We start from the raw sequence: 23,549 nt of genomic DNA, 5'->3' as shown, positions 1-23,549 counted from the left end.
AGGGGATGCGTATCTGTAAAACGGACGCATTAGAAATGGGGAGGCGGCATCTGGCATACAGTGGGCACTCAAAAGGAGGGCCCGGAATGAAGTCAGCGTTTCCCCCTTATTCTTATTTTATTTTGAAGTGTAATAGAATTTAAAAAGAAACAAATATGATGAGGAAGAATGTTTAGGGCCACAAAGCGATTCTAGAGGAATCGCTGATTCTTCTGCGGAATGGGGTTATGTGACAAGAGAAGCAAGAGGCCTCAGGACTTAGAGAGGCCTGGCTCGACTCTGCCCATCCACCTTGAGCCCTCGCACAGAGCCCGGGACTCCAGGGTAATCAACAAATGTCGGTGGAATGACAGAAACTCTCCCCATTCGAATAAACGGGACGCCCAGAAGGTCTGACCTAGGTTGAGAGTTCAACGAGCCACAGGTCCAGCACTTGGCATGGTGTCTAGCACATGACTGGAGTTTAATCAGTGGAGGTGAGCATCACCGTTACTGGAGATAAAAGTCTTGGAATAAGGGCACTGGAGCAGGTTGTATCATGTTTGCTAAACAGTCCACATTTCTGCCCTGTAGCGCTCCTCCCAAATGCCTTGCTGAACTCAGGAGTGGCCGAGTGACGTGCTCCGGCTAATGAGCTGTGGCAGAAATGACGTGCGTCATGTCTTCCAGGTGGAAGTTTTAGGAGCCAGCATGTTGGCCGTGGCTTTTTCCTTTGGACACAGTGACCATCAATGGTCCAGACAGAGGCTGCTCCATCAGCTTGGGCTCCAGAGTGAAGACAACATGGAATGAAGCCACCGCCAAACAGTGATGGACACATACGGTGAGCGAGAAAGAAATCTTTGTGGTTATTAGGCACCGAGAGTTATGGGGTCATTTGTTTCTGCAGCATAACCTAGCCCGTCCTGACGAATAGAGTCACCCAAGGCTTAGAATATAAAGATTCCTAGAGAAGGAAGCATCAGAATGAGGTACACGGTGAAAAGAACACTCTTCATAGAAACCAAGCCTCAGACTTACCTATGTCTTTGGAGGGAATGAGCACAAAGCTGCTGTTGGTGATCTTGTATTTGGTGAGCAACATTGGGAGCAAAACCAGCATAAAGATGATCAGAAATATCACCAAATTCAGCAACACCAGAAACCGCAAGAAGGAGAAATAGGACTGAATCCCAGTGCCAAATTTCCCTGGAAAAAAGAAATCCAGACATCGTTGGCCAGGAGTATTGACCCACTATCCAGTGTAGATCAATCAGACACAGAGGGCTGAAGTTGGAGGAATCTTGGTGGGGGAAGGAGGAAGAAATATTTTATTTTTTCTACAGTTGGCTTTAACGTTCTACGATCTAACGGTTTAAACTTTCACTCATAAATCTACACTCAATCTTGCATTGGTCATTTGAGAATGGTGTGAGGGAGGACTCAATATTTCTCTGTTCTCATTCGAATATCTAATTGACTCGGCACCATTTATTGAGAATGGTATTCTTGCCTCAGCGAATTGAAGTAGTGCTTTTTATAATTGACCATAAAAGTATGAATCTGTTTCTGAATCCTCCGTTCTGTTCTGTTGGTCTATTTGTCTATCCTTGCATCAATACTACACTGTCTAATTATTGGATACTTATAATAATACTTGGTAGATGGGTCTATAAGTCTTTCAGCTTTGATCTTCCTCAGGTATCCTCGGTCCTCTGCATTTCCATATCAATTTTAGCATCAGCATATTAATTGTCACACATACACACATACACAAAACGTGCTGAGATTCTGATTGGGATTACATGGAATATCTAGGTCAATTTGAGGACAAGTGACATCTTTACAAGAGTGAGTCTTGTGATCCATGAACATGGGTATATTTAGGTTCTTTAATTTCTCTCAACAGTATTTTGTAGTTTTCTGTGCAGAATTATAACCTATTTTTCTTTAGATGTATTCTTAGGTATCTGATGTTGTTTGATGCTATTGTAAATTGTGTCATTTCAAAGTTTCATTTTCTAAATGTTTGTTGCTGGTATATAGAAGTACAATTGGTTTTATATATAGATCTTGTACGTAGCAACCTTACTAAATTCACATACTAATTCTAATAGTTTGTCTTTTTTATTTTCTACAGATAAATCATGTCTTCTGCAAAAAGAAGACATTTTATTTCTTCCTTTCCAGTCATTCTCCCTTTTCCCCAACATTGAGCACTGGGTAGGACTTCCAGGATGATACTGAACAGAATCAGTGATAATTGGCACCCCTTTTCTCATTCTCCATCTCAGGGGAACAGCTTTCCATATTTCACCATTAAGTATGATGCTTGCTGAAGAATTTTTATAGACATTTTTTGCCAGATTAAAAAAGTTCCCATCTATTTCTTATCCGCTATGAGAAGTGAATCTTATCGATACTTTTTCTGCAGCCGTTGGAATGATCATACAATTTTTCCTCTTTCTTCTGTTAATGTGGTGAATTACCTTAATGGATTTGCAAAGAAAAAAAAAACCAGCCTTCCACCAGATAATGATTAAATTCCTAAGGACAGACAGAAAGCACGCTGAAGAGTGATGGTGTCTGCTTGCTCTTGATGCGGGCAAAGAACTCATCTGGGACTGAAGATATAAGAGACCCACAGTCTTAGCTTCTCTCTAAACCCAGAAACCCGGCCAGAGCAGGGAGCTTGATGATTCCATCTTCACTTCCTGCCAGAGGAGTACCTGGCCAGCCAAGAAAACACAGGAGTGGAGCCACTGAAGAGAGAATCAAGATCCCAGTTCCCCAGAGAGAAACCATTCTCCAACACACAAGCCACGTGCTGAATGAAAATCTCCAGAGAGGCCACCACTTAATAAGAGGGAAAGTTGGGCGCGGTGGCTAAAACCTTGGGCTCTGAAGCTTCACTGCCTGGGCTCAAATCCTGGGTCTGCCTCATCCTAGCTGAGTGAACTTGGGCAAGTATATTAACCTCTCTGAGCCATGCAAATGATAAATGCCTATATGAAAGGCTATCTGAGATAATATAAGTAAAATGTTTAACACAATGCCTGGCTCATGGTAAAGACTCAGTAAAGGGAAGGCTCCTATTATTTTGCTCCAAACGTGACGTTACACTTAGGTCTCAAAAGAAGAAGTCCCGGATGGTTAAGTTTTAAGTGAGCCTATGAAATCCCCTGGACATTATGTTCATATTCTCCTAAGAAAACAATAACAGAAAAAGGTAGTTCACGGAACAGATTACCAATGGTATTTCACAGGTCTTAAAATAGTAATACTGGGGACAACAATTTCTCCCATTTATTCTGCCACATTCCTTACAAACTTTACAAAATTTCCATTTAAGCAGATTTGAGGAGATGCTTGTAAACTATTTTGCTTTATGGCAGAAACTACGTAATCCTAAGACGCGTCTTCCCCTGGTTCTGCTATGTCACCCAAATGTTGAAATGTTTTTTTTTCTAATTTTATATGTTGGCACAACTTCCAGTTTGGGCATACTTGCTATGGACTGAATTGTGTCCCTCCCCAGCTTCATCTGTTGGAGCCCTAAACCCCCAGGTGACAGTATTTGGAAATGGGCCTTCGGGAGGTGAGAAGGTTTAAATAAGGTCCTGAGAGTGAGCCCCCCTGACGGGGTGAATGCCCCTGTGGGAAGAGGCCCCAGGACCCGTGTTCTCCCCCCCTCCCTTGACATGCACACAAAGAAGAGGTCACACGAGGACCCAGGGAGAAGGTGGGCTGACCTTGAACTTCCAATCTCCAGAAGGTAAGAAAATAAATGTCTGCTGTGTAAGCCACTCAGTCTATTGTATTTTGTTAGAGCAGCTCGAGCTGACTAATGCAACAGTGCACCCCCATTCTCACCATTATGCACAAGTGGGGATTCTCAGTATTTTCAGGGCCACGGGTGCTGGTGAAGCCTAACGAAACCCATCTTGGAATAATATTTTGTTTTATTTTGTTTTTTCTGGTGAGGAAGATTGGCCCTGAGCTACTACCTGTTGCCAATCTTCCTCTTTTTGCTTGAGGAAGATTGTTGCTGAGCTAACATCTGTGCCCATCTTCCTCTATTTTACGCGTGGCTTAAATGAGTGTTTAAGCGTGGCTTGACGAGTGGTGCTAGGTCCACGCTCAGGATTCGAACCTTTCGAACCCCGGGCCGCAGAAGCAGAGCGCACGAACTTAACCACTGTGCCACGAAGTCAGCTCCAGAATAATGTTTTTAAATGCACAAAATACAAATGGACCTATGATTCTCATAATATTAAAAACTAAATTCGTGAAAGATTCATACACGAGCATCTTCATTAGCCCATTAAATAACAAGATCTGGTGGCAGATTGGGTAACAGCTGTAATTTTAAAGTAGTGGTGGGCATTCCAAGATAACTCCTACAACTGGAAGGGACAGAAAAACATCTGTGATTTTCCTGGTGACAAAGACACACGCAGGTTCCGCTAATCCTAACTGTGGTGTTGCTCCACTCATCGTGGAAGGAACTGCTGGATTTCAGCTAGAGGTTAGGGAAAACGAAGCGGTCCTCGTTCCCCAGGCACGGAGGAGTGCTGCGGAAGAGAATGCGCAGAGCGTGGGGTGTGGTACCTTCGATGCTGCGAATGTCCTCCCGCCACAGCTCCAGGTGGGAGGTCATCTCCCGAGCCTTCTCTACGAACCTCTTCCAAGAGTTGCTGCTGTACCGTTTCCACTGGTCCCACTCAGATAAATACTTCATTTGGGTCTCCTGAATGTCCCTGCACAAAAAAACGAGCAAGACAATGACAACGGCAGCATGGCCAAGCCTTGGCATCAAACCGAACCCCAGCTGAGAGGATGTGGAAAACCTGGACCCTCACGCCGCTGGTGGGAAGGCAAAATGGCGCGGCTGCTGGGGAGAAGTTTGGCCATGCCTCAAAAAGTTAAACCTAGAAGTACCATAGGACCCAGCAACTCCACTCCTAGGTAGATACTCCAAAAGAATTGAAAACAGGGTCTCAATGAAAACCTTGTAAATGAATGTTCAGAGCAGCATTATTCACAACAGCCGAAAGGTGGAAACAACCCAAATGTCCATCAACGGACGACTGGATAAACACAACCAGGCATTTCCATTCAAAGGGATATTACTCACCTGTAACAAGGAATGATGTTCTGACACATGCTACAACTCGAATGAACCTTGAAAACATTACGCTAAGTGAGAGGAGCCAGACACAAAAGGTCAAGCATTAGAGGATTCCATGTTCAGCCACGCGTTGCTTAATGACAGGGATACATCCTGAGAAATGTGTCATTAGGGATTCTGTCATTAGACAAACATCATAGAGGGCACTTACACAAACCTAGATGGCATAGCCTACTACAGACCTGGGTGCTATGGTACTAATCTTATGGGGCCACCATCATATATGCAGCCTGCTGTTGACCAAGATGTTGTTAGGCGGTGCATGACTGTGTATGAAACATCCAGAATGGCAAATCCATAGAGAGAGAGACTAGATCAGAGGTTGGTAAGGGCTGGCGGGAGGCAGAAACAGGGAGTGACTGCAGACAACAATGAGGCTTTGGGGGTTGCAGGGCCACAAGACAGAAGGAGCCTGGGTCCCTAAATGACTGGAAAGTTCCCCCTCGACCTGAACCCAGGACTTTTATGTGAGTAAGAAATAAACTTCTAACATATTGAGCTATTCCATATTTGGGTCACTTTGTCACAGCAGCTTAGCTTACCCTGAGTAATAACCTTTTAATTATGTGAACTCTTCAGGAAATACATTCCGTGCCTGAAACACCTCTGCCCAAAACATACATCATATGCCTTCCAGACGGCTATTGAACGGACCTTAGTCTGCGTTTCTCAGAGATGTTCAGTGCATACTTTCGAATGGACTGGCTATTGAGGTTTTCAGTGATTCCGCCCTCTAGCTGGGAGCTGTAGGAGTCTGTTGGCTTCAGCAATGTGTCACTTTGCTTGTCTCGGGAAAGGATGGTCGTCCTCTTGCGTGCGATGGACCGGTAGCTTGGTAATTCTTGAAGGAAATTCATAGGAGGAGAAGAAAAGTAACTGGAGTCCAAAGAGAGGCTGTCTGGGTAAGAAAGAAGAAAACCATCATTCACCCTGGGAGCTTGGGAGCCAAAAATCAAAACTTGTATGGGAGACTTCGATCTCAGAGGCCATAACAAAACCTTGCAGACAATTCCTAGCGTAGGCCACTGACCAAAGCATTTGTATCTGAATTATTTTATTTACAGGATGATGCTCAGGACGAGGAAAGCATCTGCAAACGGATTCATTTTCAGCAGATGTACTTGCAAATACACTTTAAGTTACATGATATCTGGAGCCTAGGGTTTGGCTGTGGCCACTAGCTAACTGTGTGACCTTAGGCAGTTACCTAACTCTCTTCTTCATTTGTCAAATGGGGCTAGTAATATTTGCCCCAACCATCCTCATGGGTACAATGATATATGGCATAAAACTTGGAAAAGCATAAAGTGCTATGCAAATGCAGAGCGATAAGACCATAAGCGACAACAAGAATAGCGTTTCCTGTGCACCAGGCCCTGTGCGAAGAACCTCACACGCACTCATGGGGTCTGGACTGGCCCTGCGATCTGCCTGGACCAAGAGAACGCAGCGGAAGTGATCTTGTGCCAGTTCCAAGCCTTACTGGCTTCTGCAGCTCTCTGGACCCCGGCTGCAGCCATGTGAACAAACCTAAGCCAACCTGCCAGAGGATGAAACCACGTGGAGCAGAGATGACTGCCGAGCTGAGACCATCCCAGACCAGCCTATAGCCAGCCATCGCCCAGCTGCCCACAGATGCTCTCACACACCGAGGTAGGTCTCATTATTATCTCCGTTTTACAGATGACAAAATAAAGTCAGTGACGGGCTCCCCACACCCTTGCCCAGGCCCTCACAGCCCTGCATGCTCCAGCTCCTGCCCGCCCTCCAGCACCTCAGGCTCTCTGCCCTCTGACCGTACATTCCTTAGGATCACTTAGACTCTAAAATGGGCCGCGTTCCCTCATCCTTGGAGCCTTTGCATAGCTGTTCCCTCTGCCTGGAATGAGCCTGCCCCACCCACCTCTTTATCCTAATATCTCCTCCTCCAATGTCACTTCCTCGGGGAAGTCCGTGCCTCACCGCACTATTACAGGGGACTTGTTACACATTAGCCCACGCGCCACAAGTCCTTCACAGCACTTACACAATCCGGAAAAGCATATCTGTTACGTCTGTCTCCCCCAGTAGACAGTAAGTTCTTAGAGGGCAGGAACTGCAATGATTTCCTCCCTATTGCAACCCAGGACCTAGGAACGTCCTTTGCTCAGAATAGGAGTCAATAAATACTTATTGGGTGGATGGGTGGGTGGGAGGGTAAATGCATGGATGGGTGGATGGGTGGGTGGATGGGTGGGTGGACGGGTGGGTGGGTGGGAGGGTAGATGCATGGATGGGTGGGTGGGTGGGTGGGTGGATGGGTAGGTGGAGGGATGGATGACATTCCTAATTCGCCCATGCTTAGACAGCCTGTGAGTAAGGATGCTGGAAATAGAACCAGGTCTGCCTGACTCAAAAATCCATACTTGATGAGGATCAAGGCTGCCTCTGCCCCAAGGAGAGAAGTCCAAGGTGACCTGCCCTACGTAGGGATCTATACCATCCTCTGGGAATCATAAGACATCCTCACCTGATCCCATCTGATTCTTATCTAAAGTTATAGGACCACAAATAACCAGACCCCACCTACACTGATACCATTTTAATGACTTTTTTTTACATAATCTTTCCTTTGTCTTGTAAAGAAATAACTCACATATCCATGCCTTATAAATTTAGCCCTGCCCTCAACCCACTGCAGCTATGCTATTCTCTGAATAAAGGAGCACTACTGCCAGACCGTGAGAGTCCAAGAAATCTTTCTTTTGACTCCTCGGCTCGCCGAGCCCACATCGTACACATCAGGCCCCAGCTGGAGGCCCAGTTCTGCCGGCCTTGTGCAGCAGCCTAAGAAATGAAGGCTTTCTGTTGAAGGTGAGGGATACCACATTCATGATGGGTTTTATTCCTGATCCGATTTCATTCATGGGAAGACCACCCCGAGTGGAGACAGGACACAGGGAGAGGAGGTAGGAGGCAGCCATAATTACCTAAGCAATTACCCTACAGGCAGCAAAGCTTCTATGGCTGTTAGATGCTAAATTGCTTTGGTTTGAATCCTGGCTCTGTCGATTATCAGCTGTGTGTCTTTGGGAAAGTTACTTCAGCTCTCTGAGCTTCAGTTTCCTCATCTCAAATATTCATTCAACAAATGCATCTACTGTGTGCCAGATCTGGAGCTAGGGATACCACAGTGAACAAAGCAAACGCCCCAGTCACAGGGCACTTATATTCCAAGGTGGGGGCAGGGGAAGGTCAGGCGATAAATAGGCAATAAACAGTATGCCCTGAGGTGATAAGGGCAATAAAACAACAGGGTGGGGGAAGGGGACAGAGTTGATGGGCAAGGTGCACTGTTTTTCACAAGGTGGAGGCAGGTATGGTAGCATTAAGCTGAGGCTGAATAAAGGGAGGGCATGAGCCCTGTGGATATTTGGGGAAGAGCATCCTGGGAGAGGGAAATAGCAAGTGCAAAGGCCCTGAGGCAGGGGCTGCACGGCATGTTTGAGGAAGAACATAGAGGCCTCTGTGGCTGGAAAAGAGTGAATGAATGGGAGCCTGGTGGGCTCTTTTATTGATGGCCCCCAGTGAACCACACTAGCCTTCTCTGGTCCCCTCCCCTTGAATCCAGGCTAGATCTGTGACTTGCTTTACCCAAAGGTGGCAACAGGAGTGACACTCTGCTAGTTCCAGATCCAAGCCTTACAAGGGCCTGGAAGCTTCCACTTTTGTGCTCTTGGGAGCCCAGGGCTGCCGTGTAAGAAGTCTAGCTATGCTGTGGGGACAACCACGTGGAGAGGAAGAACCCCCAAGCTTCCAGGGATGATGACCTAGGAACCGGCTGACAGTGAGAACCAAGGTCCCAGGCTTAGGGCCCCAGTGAGTCCGTGCAGCCAGTCCCCAGCGCTCCAGGTCATCCTCACCGGGCACCGCCACATTAAGGACACTCTGGCCCCAGCAGACAGGACACAAAGCAGAGCAAACTGCCTCCCGCGCCCTGCGGACTTCCTGAGGCACAGAATCAGCAGAAACAAGAAAAGGGCTTCAGCCAGCACGTTCAGGGTAGTTTGCTGAGCAACAACGGGTAACTGGGACAGGGAGAATGGAAAAGCGGAGGGCACAGAGGTGGCTGGGGCCGGCCCAAGCCAGACTGCATGGGCTGTACCAGGACCTGTGGACGTGGCCGATGGGAGGCCACTGAGGGCTCCGAGCCGAAGCATGTCATGCTCTGACCGTTTTAAAGGATCATTCTAGAGGCTGAAGCTCAGGATGGGACCCAGCACAGGGGCGGCTTATGAGCATTAAAGGCGATCATATAGTACAAATGCCCAGCACAGTGCCACACACAGCGGGCTCCACGGACGCGCTTACAGCTAACAGGACGAGGGGGCGCCGGGCAGGCGGCACCAGCCCACGCCCTGCTCCGAGCCGCTGTTTGCTGGGGCAGATCTGCAGTCTTCGCCTCTCTGATGGGCAGGTCTGGACACAATGGAACAGCTGTCCCACAGCAGATGACACACAGACACGCGCCTGGAGCCCCGCCACAGGCCAAGGGCAGGCCCGCGAACCTCCCTCGACCTTCCATTCCCCTGCCCCAGCATGCCCTGAGGATGTGACATACTTCCAGTAGTAAGGGTGGCTCCCTAAAGCAAAGATGGGGGCGGGTGGCGGGGGTCTGAAGGCGAGAGGGTCGCAGCCCTGGCTGGAGGCCACGTCTCCCTCGTCTCCCTGGGGACAGCAACAAAGAGCTGCTGTTAACCACAAACAAAGGCCTTTGAATATGGAGCAGCACCGACCTACTGAATATTCAGCAACCCTGGGGTCAGGCACCGGGCTGGAGCTGGAGCCCGGGATGGCCTGTCACCCACTAGCCAGGCCCCTCCAGGCAGGACAAAGGCTGTCTCTGAGTCACATGTTTCTCATCTCGGGAACGGGGATACAAGACCGTGGACCCATCCACGGAATCACGAGGCCGGAGTTACAAACAACATTAACAATACTGGCACTTGGTTTGCACCAGGCTATTCAAGGTGCTCCACAAGCATCCCCACACCTCTTTGAATAGAACCATCCATTTGACAGATGAAGAAAAGTCAGGCACTTTGTCCACTCACACAGCCAGTAAGTGTTAGAACTAAGAACCAATCACAGGTTTTTCAGAAGCCAAGGCTGCAGCCAATACCACAGAACGATTCAATGAGCCATGGAAAGCGCTCCACGAACGCTAAAACACCATACCAATTAAAGTACTGATCTGATTGCTCTTGCATCCATTCCACAGGAAGAATACGTCCTATGCACATTTCCCAACCACGGCCCCTGGTGGAAACCTGTATTTCCCAAACGGCCATTCTTGAAGAGGAAGGAGTTTTCCTTTTCCAGATATTCTTAGGAAGTTCTCTATCTTCAAATTATAAAAACAAAATCACAACCATGCTTTTGAATGCAGGCATCAGTATTTTTATAACTACAATCCACCTCCAACTGCTTTCATTTCGGACCACACACTTTTCAAAGCATGACATCGCCTGAGTTCTCACGCCAACGGGCAGAGGCCAGCCGAGAAGGCTTCACTGCCCTGGCTTTTTGACAGGGAAACTGAGGCACAGAGAGATGGCAGCTGGCCCAAGGGTTGGACGTCAAGAGAGACTCCTGGTTCTACAGCTTCTTAGAAAAGCAGGTTGCATCACCTCTCCGGGCCTCGGTGTTCTCATCCTTAGAGAATAGGATGTCTCGTGATAGTTATTGTCAGACAGTCTCCCGAGCTGGTCCAGCTGAAAGTGTCTTCGGCACGGCCACTTGAGTCCTGTGGTCAGCGTGTGGGCTGCTTGCTGAGCACCAGCACGGGAGGCGGGGGCGCATTTCAGATCTCGAGGTGCCTCCATCTAGGATGCTTAGGACTGGTTGGCCACCAGAGTTGGATTCCAGCAATGAGAAGATTATTTAGGTGGGACGATGACTAGGGAACCGCGGAAGGTATAGCGGCCGGGGCAGGCATAACCTCTTCCCTGGTATCTGGTATTCCTCCAGGTTAAGGACAAGGTTAGTCTCTCTGAGGCTTAGAGCAGCATCTTGCTCACAGAAAGCCCTCCAATCGAAGAATGAATGGGCAGAGGCAGACACATCTGGAGAGCATCCTTAGATCCCCACTTTCTCGGCAGCTCTTTCCACAGGACACCAAAACCTACCAACGGGTACAAACACTCCCAGGAGGGGGACACAGGCCAACTGCGATCTAAGTGGCACTATAACCACGACCGGCCTCCCTCACCGGCTTGCCAAGAACCTAGCCAAACCGTATTTGGCGCTGGGTTCATTTCCTACTCACAGAATCATGGAAACTCCAGGACCTTTTGGGTCATCTGGTCCAGGCATCTCGCCAGCTGCTGTGGGAATCGGTTCTGTCCGACCGCCTGCATGGAGCCCCTCTCTGCATGGCACGCAGGGCTGGAGGCTGGGCAGGATGAAGGTTTGCAGCCTTGCTCCCTACCTCGATGAGCACCCACCCCACTGCACCCATCCCTGTCACCATTCCATCCTCCGCCCTGTTTACTTGTGTGTTGTCTCTGACCCTCTCTCCCTCCCTCCCATTAGACTGTAAGCTCCATGAGGGCAGGGACCCCATGTCTCTCCTTCATCACTGAGTCCCCAGGGTCTAGCACAGAACCTGACACATGGTGGACACTCAATAAATAATGGTGGCATGAATGAAAAAACAAATGAATGAACGAATGCACTGGATGCTGGGAATATGCCTAACAGTGGATCACCCACCAGGTAGAGGAAAGCATGTGCTCAGCACATCGGCAAAGCAGGGGCACCAAAAAATGAGAAAAATATTTAAGGAACTTAAACATTTAGTATGAGTCTTGTCTATATGGGTGATATATTTTTTCCACAATGGAAAAAAATTTTAAAGGGGAAAAATAAAAGCTGGCAAAAAATACTGAGTTATTGGCCGTCTATGACATTCTTCCTGTTTCAGGAAGAAATCCCTTTCTTTCTATTTCCTTTACAAACCAGCTCCATGAGAAGCGTGCTTGGCTGCTATTTCTCAAGAAATGATCGAGTGGCACGAGCACGCCCAGTTTGGCATCGCCAATAAAGCAGGGTAGACATCGATTTCAGAATTTTTTAGATTTTTTTTTTTTTCCTTTTTCTCCCCAAAGCCCCCCAGTACATAGTTGTATATTCTTTGTTGTGGGTCCTTCTAGTTGTGGCATGTGGGACGCTGCCTCAGCATGGTTTGATGAGCAGTGTCACGTCCGTGCCCAGGATTCGAACCAACGAAACACTGGGCCGCCTGCAACAGAGCGCGCGAACTTAACCGCTCGGCCACGGGGCCAGCCCCTCGATTTCAGAATTTTTATGAGTCCTTTCTACTCATAGTCTATGGTTTGACATTGTTTTTATTTTGGATGCTAACCGGAGGCGGGGCATCACGGTAATTAGTGCTCATAGCTAGCAAAGGGTCTTATCCAGGGGCTCAGAGTCCAGCGGATATAGCTGAAGCCGCTATGACATCCCCACCAAGCGTCAGAGGCCAGGGCCTTATCATTGCCCTAATTCCTGGAAAGGCTGCCCCCCCCGGCCATTGACTCATTCACTCAGATCCTCGGTCACTCAAAAACATTCACTAAGCAACTGCTATGCGCCAAGCATTATTCTCGGACTGGAACACGGCCTTGAATACCACACAGAAATTCCCCTGCCTTCATGAGACTTCCGTTCTAGCTGGAGGAGACAGATGAGAAATAAGTAAGAATAATGTATTTCAGATAGTGATGTGTGTGGGGAAAAATACGGCAGGGGTGGGTTTGAGCAAAGCCTGAAGGAAAGGAGGAAAAGAGCCTCAGAGCTTTCTGGGAGAAGAGCAAGTACAAAGGCCCTGAGGCAGGACCGTGCCCAGCCAGCTCGAGGAACAGGAGGGAGGCCAGCGTGGCTGGAGGAGAGTCAGCAGGAAGAGAGTGACGGGGTAGGAAGGTAGGGGGAAAACAGGCCAGACCTCACAGGGCCTGTGGGCCACGTCGCTGACTGTGGCTTTTACTTGAGTCAAGTGGGAACGAGGAGAAGTTTTGAGCAGAGGAATGACATACTCTGACTCAGATTTAACAGGATCTCTCTGGCCAGCCCGTGGCTATATCCGTCCGTGAGCTGCGCAGGTCGGCATGGCCAGGTCCCATGCCAGGGCATCATGTGTCAGGCTGCCCTGTCCTTCTGCAAGGGTGGGGATGTTCTCTATCTGCACGGTCCAATTGCTATGGAGCAACTGAAAGGTGGCTGGTGAGAGTGAGGAAGTGAATTTTGAATTTTATCAGACTTTCTTCAATTTACATTGCCATCGCCCCATGTGGCAGGAGGCTACTGAATTGGACCATGCGGACGGGTCTCATTTACAGGAGCCCAGAGCCTAGTCCGAGAGGGGAGGGGCTGGGGCCTGGGAGCCTCTTCCGGCGGCCAGACTTCAGAACTGCAGGGCTGGGAGGACACACATGAGTCACCTACCTGGCACCTGGGCGGGGCCTGGGGACTGGCCGGTCCAAGGCTTTAGGACAGATGAGCAAACATCCTGCAGCAGCAGTGACTAATTGGGTAATCAGAGCCACGCTGAGCCCAGCACCCAGGTCTCCTGCTTTTCAGGCCGGCAGAGCCTCCGGTGGGCTGTTGGGAGCAATGACTGGGACTGAGTCTGAGGAGGCTACACGACGGAGCGGTTAAGAACACAGCTGCCAAAGCCCGCTGCCCGGATTCACACCCCAGCTCCACCCGCCACCTGTGCGACCCGGCAGGTTTCCTGACCATTCTATGCCTCAGTTTTCCCAGCTGTAAAATGGGGATAGGCGGTCCCACCTTGCACAGCCATCCTGAGGATGAGATGGCTATGATACAGAAAGTGCCTAGAAAAGAGGTCAGCAAACCTTTTCCGTAAAGAGCCACACGGTAAATACTTGCTATTTACCACATGGTCTCTGTCACAACGATTCAACTCTGCAGTTGTAGCAGAAAAGCAGCCACAATCCATAAATGAATGCATGTGACTGTGTTCTTTGTTGTTGCTGTTACTGCTGCCGAGTCAATTCTGGCTCCCAGGACCCCGTGGACAGCAGAGCGGAACCCTGCCCGGTCTTTCTCCACCGTCCTCTCACCTGCTGGCGCTACATCAGACATGCCCTGCTGCTCTTCACAGGGTTTTCACGGCCAGTTTTTCTGGAAGTGGGTGGCCAGGTCCTTCTTCTAGTCTATCTATCTTAGTCTGGAAGCTCCGCTGAAACCCGTCCACTGTGGGTGACCCTGCTGGTATTTGAAATACCGGTGGCATAGCTTTCAGCATCACAGCAACACGCAGCCGCCACAGTATGACAACCGACAGACAGCGGTGTGGCTCCTTGACCGGGAAACGAACCTGGGCCACAATGGTGAGACCGCCGAATCTTAACCACTAGACCCCCAGGGCTCGCTGACCGTGTTCTAATAATTTACAAAAAAGAGGTGGCGGCCCAAACTGGGCCTGTGGGCTGTAGTCTGCAGACCCCTGGCGTAGGGCCGGGCCTGGCACATTGTGCGGCTCACTCTCAGGCTGTGACTCTGGTTATTTACTGATGAACGAAATGTACAGGAAGATTTTATATCTACTGTGGGGGATCTTCTTGCGATGGACCAAGCTACTCCCTGTGTGGAGTGTTTATCTTCCCTGGCCAGGACTTCTCCAAAAATGATTTCCAGCATTCCTGGAAGCATAATAAGTGGCCTCTCCTGAGCCTTGAGCACACACCACGATTATGCCAAAACCTTTACATACGTATCTCCCGTGATCTTCATAATTTGTTTATTCTGTGGCTCCTTCTTATGCATTACCCTCATCTTGCACTATGGAAAGTTCGAGAAGATGAGAACTTTGCTCAAGGCTGAGGCAAGGTCTGAACCCTGAGAGCAGAGACCTCAGCACGTCTTATTCTCTTGGACCCCCCTGGCGACCAGCACGGGGCCTGGCACACAACAGGTGCTCCTTAAATATTTGTCAAATGGATACACAGACCCGCTGGCTCCAGATTCACGACATCAAGGTCCTTCTGTCTCAGGAGCTTGTCAAGCGACTTCTCAGAGTCTGTTTCCACGGGGGTAAAATGGGCAAATGGCACCTACTTCATTAAGTTGCCGTGAGGAGTTCAAGAAAGTTACATACACACCGGAGGCCAAAATCACACAGCTGAGCCGGGCCTGCCGGAGCCTGACCTCGTCCCACCTCCTACTCCTCCTCTGAGCTCCAGCCTGAGGCCTCCTCAAACACACCCAGTCATTCCCACCTCCAGCTCTTGGCTCTTCCCGTCCCCTCCCTCTGCACATCACAGTCACCTGCACTGGCTCCCTGACATCCTCTTGCCTGGGCTCATCAGTCCCCTCCTCAGAGGGGCCTTGCTGACGGCCCCAGCTGAGCGGGCCCCTCCTCCCTCCCTGCCTATTTCCTCCTCCGCAGTCATGCAGTCGGGCTTAGTTGCAATCTTCCTCTCGACCTGTTTAGTGAGTGGCTCCCCTGCTGGACTAGAAGCTTCATGAAAGCTGGTCCCTTGCCCGCCTCTTTCACCACTAGACCCCAGCCCAGGCCTGGCCTGGTCATGGCTCCGGGGCATTTCCTCTTCCTCTTCCTCTTCCTCCGCCTCCTCCTCCTGGCCTAAGGAGGCGGGTGCCAGCAGGAGATCTGGGTGGTCCCACACCCAAACAATGCTCCTTTAAAAAGCACCCAGATTGCAACAAAGGTTACAACACCGACAAGTCATTTCCTTCTTTTATCTCTCTCAATTCTTCACTTCCTAAAAAAAACAAAAATAAAATAAGCCGCGGAGGGCCTTTGGGCCAAATGGGGCCTGAGTTGCTGGGCAGAGCTTGGCCTGTCCAAGTCAGAGGGGAGAAAATAACTCGGGCGGCCGGCTGGCTCACCGGGAGCCCCTGCAGCCCCCCGCCGTCCAGCCCGCGGTGCATGGATCCCTCCCTCCTGGGAAAGCTTCAAGATGATGAGTGACGGGGACGAACAGGCCTGGCAGGTAAGGAGGACAAATAAATACTGCAGGTCGAATAGTTGTCTTTAAGTTTAATACAACGTGTTGCACTGAAACAGCCCAAAGAATAGTTAACTATATACATATCTAATAGCATATTTCCAGAAAGTACAGGCACAAAGCACACGCAGCCATGGAATTTTATATTTGGGGTAGAGAGGGCCCAAATAATAATAATCATCATAACACTAACAGCTACCATTTGACTGCTCAGCGCCTTCCAGGCATGGCACTAAGTCTCTGATGTGCTCATCTCGTTAAATCCTCTCAGTGACCGCAGAAGAATGGGACAGGATTATCGTCCCCATTTTACAGATGAGAAAACTGAGGCTCAGAGAGGGAACAGGACTTGCTGAAGGCACACAGCTGAGAACTGGCCAAGTTGGGATGGGATTCACACCTAGGCCAGGCAGGCTCCATACAACCTGCCGCCAGAGGTTCTCTTCATTTATCTTAAAAAAAAGGAAAACCAGTTCCAATCTCCTTCACAGAGGCGTCTAAAGGGGCTGTTTCGTTTTATCACTTTCCCCTTCCAGGGCTCCCCTGCCCCTCTGGCAAGTGGGGTCAGTCCAAACGCAGTCACGTCCGGCTTTGCCTGGTCCCCTCGAGAGAGCGGGGCCCCCTGAGGTGGCGAGAGGGGGGCCAGTGGCCCTGCAGCCAGAACCCAGGTTTTGATTCTGTGATCACATCACCATCTCGGTCACGTCACTTCGGTTCCCGCACCAAACAATGGGGTAATGGTCACAGTCACTCCCCACAGAAGGGTCGAGAGTCCCTGCAGTTGGCCATTCTTCAGAAATTTAGACATGGAATTATCATATCATCCAGCAATTGCGTCCCCAGGTGTACGCGCCAAAGAACTGAAAACGGATGTTCCAATGAGAACTTGTAACCGAATGTTTCTCCTAAGAGCCAAAAGGTGGAAACAACCCAAGCGTCCACCATGGATGAAGGGATAAACCAACCGTGGTACATCCATACCATGGAACATTACTCAGCCACAAAAAGGAACAGAATACTGACACCGGCTACAGCACGGACGAGCTGCGAAAACATTCCTCACGCTCAGAGAAGGAAGGCAGCCACAAAAGATCACTTAGTGTCTGATTCTATCAAAATGGGATGCCCAAATAGGCAAGTCCCTAAGACAAAATGCCGACTGGTGGCTGCCCGGGGCTGGCGGGAGGGGAAATGGGGGGTCACTGCTCACTAGGTGCAAGGTTTCCTTCCGAGGTGAGGAAAATGTTTCAGAACTAGATAGACGTGATGGTCGCACAGCATTGTGAATGTGCTGAATGTTGCTGAACTGCACGCTTTCAAATGATGGGTTTTGTTACGTGAATTATATCTCAATAAGAAAAAAGCTGCTGCGTGCAAGCTGGTTGAAGATGACCGGGCGTGATGTACTGAGTGGCCGGAATATTGCAAACATTTGGCAAAGGGGAAAAGCCACGAAGAGTCATTCCATTCAACAAACACAGAACACCCCAGGCATCACGGGGCTGAGGGGCTGAGGGGGAGGAAACGTCTCTGGGGGGGACTTGAGATAGAGTGGGGTCTTTGCCTCTTGGAGGAGGTGACACTCAAGCTGAGACCAGAATCGTGAGAAGCTGGCCGCAGAGGAGCAGAGTGAAGGGTGTGCCAGGCAGAGGGAACAGCGGCTGCGAAGACCCAAGGAAGGAAACGCTGGGAGGGACTGGCAGGTGGCTGGGCCTGTGGGGAGGCTGGGGAGGTCGGCAGGGGCCGGCTCAGAGTGACAATACTCTCCAGGAGCCCTGGGACAAGGTGGCCTTACAGCCTCTACTCCTATCAGAACCCCCACTTTACAGATGGGGAAACTGAGGCTCAGAAAAGGAAGTAGCTTGCTCAAGGCCACACCACTTATGAGACGGCAAGTCAGTGTCTGAACCCTGGTCTGTTCCATTCCAAAATTCCTGGTCTTAAAAACAATCCAACTGGAGAAAATCAAGAATACAGTTCAGGGCCGGCCTGGTGGCACAGTGGTTAAGTGCACACGTTCCACTTCGGCGGCCCGGGGTTCGCCGGTTCGGATCCCAGGTGCAGACGTGGCACCGCTTGGCAAGCTTTGTTGTGGCAGGTGTCCCACATAGAAAGTAGAGGAAGATGGGCATGGATGTTAGCTCAGGGCCAGTCTTCCTCAGCAAAAAGAGGAGGATTGGAGGCAGATGTTAGCTCAGGGCTAATCTTCCTCAGAAAAAAAAAAAAAAAAGAATATAGTTCAATGAATACTTTGACAGGGTGAGGCCAGCGGGCTGGGCGGGCACAGAGAAGGGACACATAGTCCAGCCTTTGGGAAGGGAGGTAGTTAGGGAAGGCTTCTGGGAGGAAGTGACACTAGATTGAAAGAAGAGGAGTATGCCTTGTAAGGAAGTAAGGGAATGGTGCCCACGGTAGAGGGACCCGAGGGGCTCTGCAGGCTCAGGAAGCAGCGTGGAGACCATCTGGCAGGTGTAGGGGAAACTGGGCACTCAAACAGCAGCCAAATCGTGACGGGCGTCCACTCACCTGATACGCACTGAAGGCCTACTATGCACCCAGCACTGTGCTGAGCATGGGGATGCCATGTTGAGCCACCCAGCCCCTGGCCCGCTGGAGCTCCTCCAGCAGGGGAGGCAGCGACACGAACAACAACGGTGAACATATGCATGGCACATGGCAGCCAGGCTCCAGGACACCCCAGTGGTCCTCTCCCAGCAATATCCTGACATTCAAGCGCTTATCTAGGCCCCCCCACACTGAGCAGGGCCAACCGGTGTGACTTCCCAGACCAGATCATAAAGGACACTACGGCTTCTGTCTTGCTCTCTCTTGGATCATCTGCCCAAGGCAAGCCAGCTGCCATGTCCCAAGGACACTCAAGCTGCCGTCTGGGAGGCCCCCTGGAGAGGAACTGAGGCCTCCTGCCAACAGCCAGTGTCAACGCCATCCATGTGAGCAAGTCACCTTGGAGGGCATCCTCCAGCCCCAGGCGAGCCTTCGGATGACCGCATCCCTGGCTGACACCGTGACTGAGTCCTCATAAGAGACCCCGAGCCAGAACCACCCAGACTGGTCACTTGCAAATTCCTGAGCTACAGAAACTGAGAGAAGTGATTATTATTGCTCTCAGACACTAAGTTTGGGGTAATTTGTTACACAGCGGAGATAACGAATACAAGCACTTACTAAGTTCTGTATGTAAATTAACTCTTTAATCCTCATAATGAGCCCCTGAAGCAGGCACTATCATTATCTCCATAGGGAAAGGGAGGCACCAAGCTTCCTCAAAGACAAAACCAGTAAATGGGGAAATGAGGATTTGCTTCTGGGAATCAGGAGTCTACACTGACAACCTCTACACCATAGCTGCCAGTGTGGCTGCAGGACATTTCATGAATTCACTCATTCATTCACTCAACACATATTTAGTGTCTACCATGTGCCAGACACTGTTCTGGGTCCTAATGGGAACAAGACAAAGCCCCTGCTCTTCCTGGCACCCACATTCTAGAAGGCGAGTCAGCTAACGAACAAGGAAACAGTCAAACCAGGTGACTTCAGATGGCAGAAAGTGCTTTGAAGGCACGAGCAAGGTCAGGGGGAGAGAGATGGGGGCACTTCTTCAGACAAGATGGCTCCAGAGGTCTGCCTCTCTGCGGTGACATTTGAGCAGAGACCTGACAGGAGGAAGAGGCTGCCACATGAAGATCAAAGAGAAGAGCAGATGCAAAGGCCCTGAGGCAGAAACGACCTTGACAGGGTGGAGGAATGGAAAGGCAGTCAGTGTAGCTGGAGCAGGACAGGCTAAGGGAGGGTCATAGGTGATGAGGGAGAGAGCAGCTGGGGTTCCATCACCAGGCCCTGTTGGCTACCATAGAAAAGCCTGGAGTTTACTCCCAGAGCAGTGGGAAGCCACTGGAGAGTCTTAATTAAGAAGGAGAGCAGTGTGATCTGTTATCATGTAAGAGGACATGCCTTTTCCATTCTGTAAACCAGCCGCCCTTTGTCTCCTGCCTCCCTCCAGCTGTCTTCCCATGATGCCCACACAGCGGGTCACGGCTTCGAAAGGACTACACAGTTACAAACGTGGTCCCTTCTGAGCTCCCACCCAAGCCAGTGGCGACCAGGTCGTAAAACATCATCTGGCCAAGGGACAGGGGAGACTTTTTGTCACAGGGACCAGCTAGGACAGTCATAGAAAGACGCTTAGGGAGTTCCCTCAAACCCCTACAAAGATCCAAGAAAGATGACTGTCATGCCTTCTGTAGGGGAAACCGGGGCTGGCACCCTACATGTGACAGACTGCGCTAAAATAAGGGAAGAGAAGTAAACACCAGCTAGAAAATACTTGAATGGCTCTTAGCGAAAGGCTGAAATGCAGAGGATGCCAGCAGTATTCCTAAGGGGCTGGAAAAGCATCAGCACCAGCCTGGGCTCACTTCTGATTCCTGAGCAGGTTCCCCGAGTCTGGGTCTCTCCAGATGTCTTTTCTTCTGAACATGGAGAACAATGCAATCAGAAGGGCGCCTAAGTCTCTGTAACAAGATCGCTATTCTCAAACTGAAATAGAGAAAACACTGCGGATAAAGCTCACAGCAGGCTCTCATCTTTTTTTTTTTTTAGGGGCAAATTAAGCTACAAATGCTACAGAGAAGCCCGCCCGGCTGCTGGCAACTTTTCCCACTTGACTGGCTGGTGGTTGTCCACATTTATGCAAAAATTCACAAAGCTGTACACTTCACTGTAACTTTCACCTAAGAAAAAAATATTACACTTGCCCGGCTACCATTCATTGTGCCTTTCCACGTACCGTGAGAGGCACTTCACACATTTTTCTCTCAGGGAATCCCACCAACATCCTATTCCCATTTTCCTGCTGAATAAGCTGAGGCTCAGAGAAGGCAGGCCACTTACCAAAGACCACACAGCACTAAACAGCCGAGGCAGAATACAGTTCCAAGTCTGCCTAATTGGAAAGGCTGAAATGTTTGGGAGGCTGGCACCTGGTACCGGAATGTCAGGGCTGGCAGGGATCCCAGGATCTCTCCATTTAACAGATAAAGTTATTTAGAGACCGGGATCCCTCGGCCGGTAATGGGAAGGCAAACCCACTACGGTCGGGACTCCCATTCTAGTGCTCCTTTAGGTAGGGCATGCGCCCTCTCAATTGGATGAGGATGGGCGGGCGGAAGGAGAGCAGGAATAAGAAAGATCACTTTCCCCAAAGCCAGGGGACCCGGCGCAGGGCGGTAGGGAAGGAGCTGGGGCCCCCGGAGCACGGGCCCGCCGCCTACCTTGGTGCACGAAGGGCTGCCTGCCGCGCCTGCCGGCCGGGAGCGCATTGGCACTGGACTCGCTCATGGCTGCGCCGCGCGCCCCGCCGAGGCCACCGCCGCCGCCCGGCCTTCCCTCCCGGAGCCGGGATCCCAGGTTCCGGCGCCGACGTCACAGAGGCCGGGGCGGGGCGGCCGGGCGGCCCTTCCCACGCCCGCCGCCGCTGGACCACCGGGCGGGGCGGCAGGGATGGGCCGCAGCGGGGTGGGTCGGCGCGCCCCGCTGCGTCCCGGAGCGGCGATGGCACAGCCGGCTGGAGAGCCCGAGAGCCCCAGGAAGGCTCCACCCGGCGGCCGGGATAAGGCGCGCCCTCCCAGATGTCTTACTAAATGCAAGTGTCTAATAAAAATAACCCAGACGCCACACAAGTGTATCCAACAAGTTAGCATTCGGGCCCAAAAAGGAATAAAATATCTGTGCATGTTTGCAGAGGTATGAGATGGCCTTCGAGTGGGAGGCTGGATGAAAACGGTGCCGGGAAGGATTTTCACTGTATGATGTGTTTGTCATACCTTTTGCACCGTATGCACGTCCCATTGCTACACACTGATCCACGCACAGTTCAAAACATGAAGTTAAAAGTAATTGCCAAATATAGATGCCAAATAATTAAATAAATAGTACATATATTTGTTTATTATGCAAGTAATTGCCAAAGTAAATACTAAATGGGGAAGTCTGATAAATCTCCTGCACAGAAGAATTCCAAATAATTCATATAGATGCTTCAAGGAGGTGGAGCATAATTAAAACCGGTGGGCAGTTAGCCATTAACGATTAGGTAGCCAGTGACTAAAGTTTTTTAGGCAGTTATTAATTGTAGCTTTGTTATCCTTCCACCCATTGTTAGCTGAGCTGCTGGGGCAATATATTATCCGGCTTGCACTAGGTTCCTGCAGAAAACATACCTGATGCTGGGGTCCCCATGGTAACAGATGCTTGAGCTGTTTTTCAGAAACTAAGAGTCGACCCCTGTCCGGTTTAGGCAGGGAGAGACCACCAACCCAGCAAGTGGGCCTCTGCGGGTGTCCCATAGGTGACCTCCTGACCTCAGGGAACCGAAAACTCCCCCCTCAGATCATGCTAACACCATTTTGTGAACGTGCGTCCTGTGAAGAGCCACGTGGCTTGCCTACGCTTGCGCACGCAGATCATCGATTACTTCACTCCTCCTCCCCTCCAATCATCCAGCTCCACACTTCAGACCACCCTACCCCTTTATCCCATAAATGTCCCAAATCCCCATTTTTCGAGGAGGCAGATTTGAGATTTGCTCTCCCGTCTCCTCGCTGGGCTGCCTCGTGAATAAACCCTTTCTCTGCTGCAAACTCGTCGTTTTGGTGATTCGCTTTTCCTGCAAGGGGGAAAATGAACCTGATTTGGTAACACGACTCCCCACTCTTTCAGTGTGGGCTGCACACAGTGACTTCCTTCCAAAGAGGACACTATGGGGCTGGGGGCAGGTAACTTTACCTGGATAACACGGGACAAACACTTCCTCAGACGGAGGATCAAGGTCAACATCCACAATGATGAGTCCTGTGGATGGCGTGCACCCTCGATGGGATGTGATGAGAATGACACTTTCTCTGTGGGGTCTTTCTCCCCAAATCCATAACCCCAGTCTAATCACAAGAAAAACATCAGACAAACCCCGAGCGAGGGCTGTTCACTAGGTACACAGCTCCACAAAGCTGTCAAGATCACCAAAAACACGAAAAGTCCAAGAAACTGTCACAGCCAAGAGCAGCCTAAGGGGACATGACGACGAGCGCGATGTGGCAGCTGGATGGGGATATGGAACAGAAAAAAGTGACAACTAAGCAAATCTGAGTAAAGTATGGACTTTAGACACAATAATGTGTCAACATCGGTTCATCTGCCGTAAGAAACGTACTATACGGATGTAAGATGATAATAATCAGAGGAACTGAGCCTGGGTGTATGGGAATGCTCTGTACTATTTTCAAAATTTCCTGCAACTCTAAAACTACTCCAAAATAGAAAGATTA

At 50.1% G+C, this 23,549-nt stretch overlaps 1 protein-coding gene across 5 annotated transcripts in view; it reads right to left on the bottom strand.

Annotated features, from left to right (window-relative positions):
* Positions 1–21,768, bottom strand: part of TMC7 (transmembrane channel like 7) — a 49,018-nt gene extending 27,250 nt beyond the window's left edge. Inside the window, exons 1-4 of one of the 5 annotated variants that reach the window (XM_044747145.2) lie at positions 21,498–21,768; positions 5,825–6,064; positions 4,591–4,739; positions 1,021–1,188 (exon numbers count right to left, since the gene is read on the bottom strand). In XM_044747145.2, coding sequence (XP_044603080.1) covers positions 1,021–1,188; positions 4,591–4,739; positions 5,825–6,027 — 520 coding nt within the window. In that variant the 5' untranslated portion in view covers positions 6,028–6,064; positions 21,498–21,768. Of the gene's footprint in view, positions 1–1,020; positions 1,189–4,590; positions 4,740–5,824; positions 6,069–13,654; positions 13,811–21,497 lie in introns of those variants that run through there. The other 4 variants (XM_014853466.3, XM_070484852.1, XM_070484853.1 and 1 more) reach the window with 4 other exon arrangements.
* Between the last annotated feature and the right edge of the window lie 1,781 nt (positions 21,769–23,549).

Source organism: Equus asinus, chromosome 14 (genome assembly GCF_041296235.1).
Source record: "Equus asinus isolate D_3611 breed Donkey chromosome 14, EquAss-T2T_v2, whole genome shotgun sequence".
In the NCBI taxonomy this organism is placed as follows: Eukaryota; Metazoa; Chordata; class Mammalia; order Perissodactyla; family Equidae; genus Equus; species Equus asinus.
This window is presented reverse-complemented; position numbering and strand designations above follow the sequence as displayed.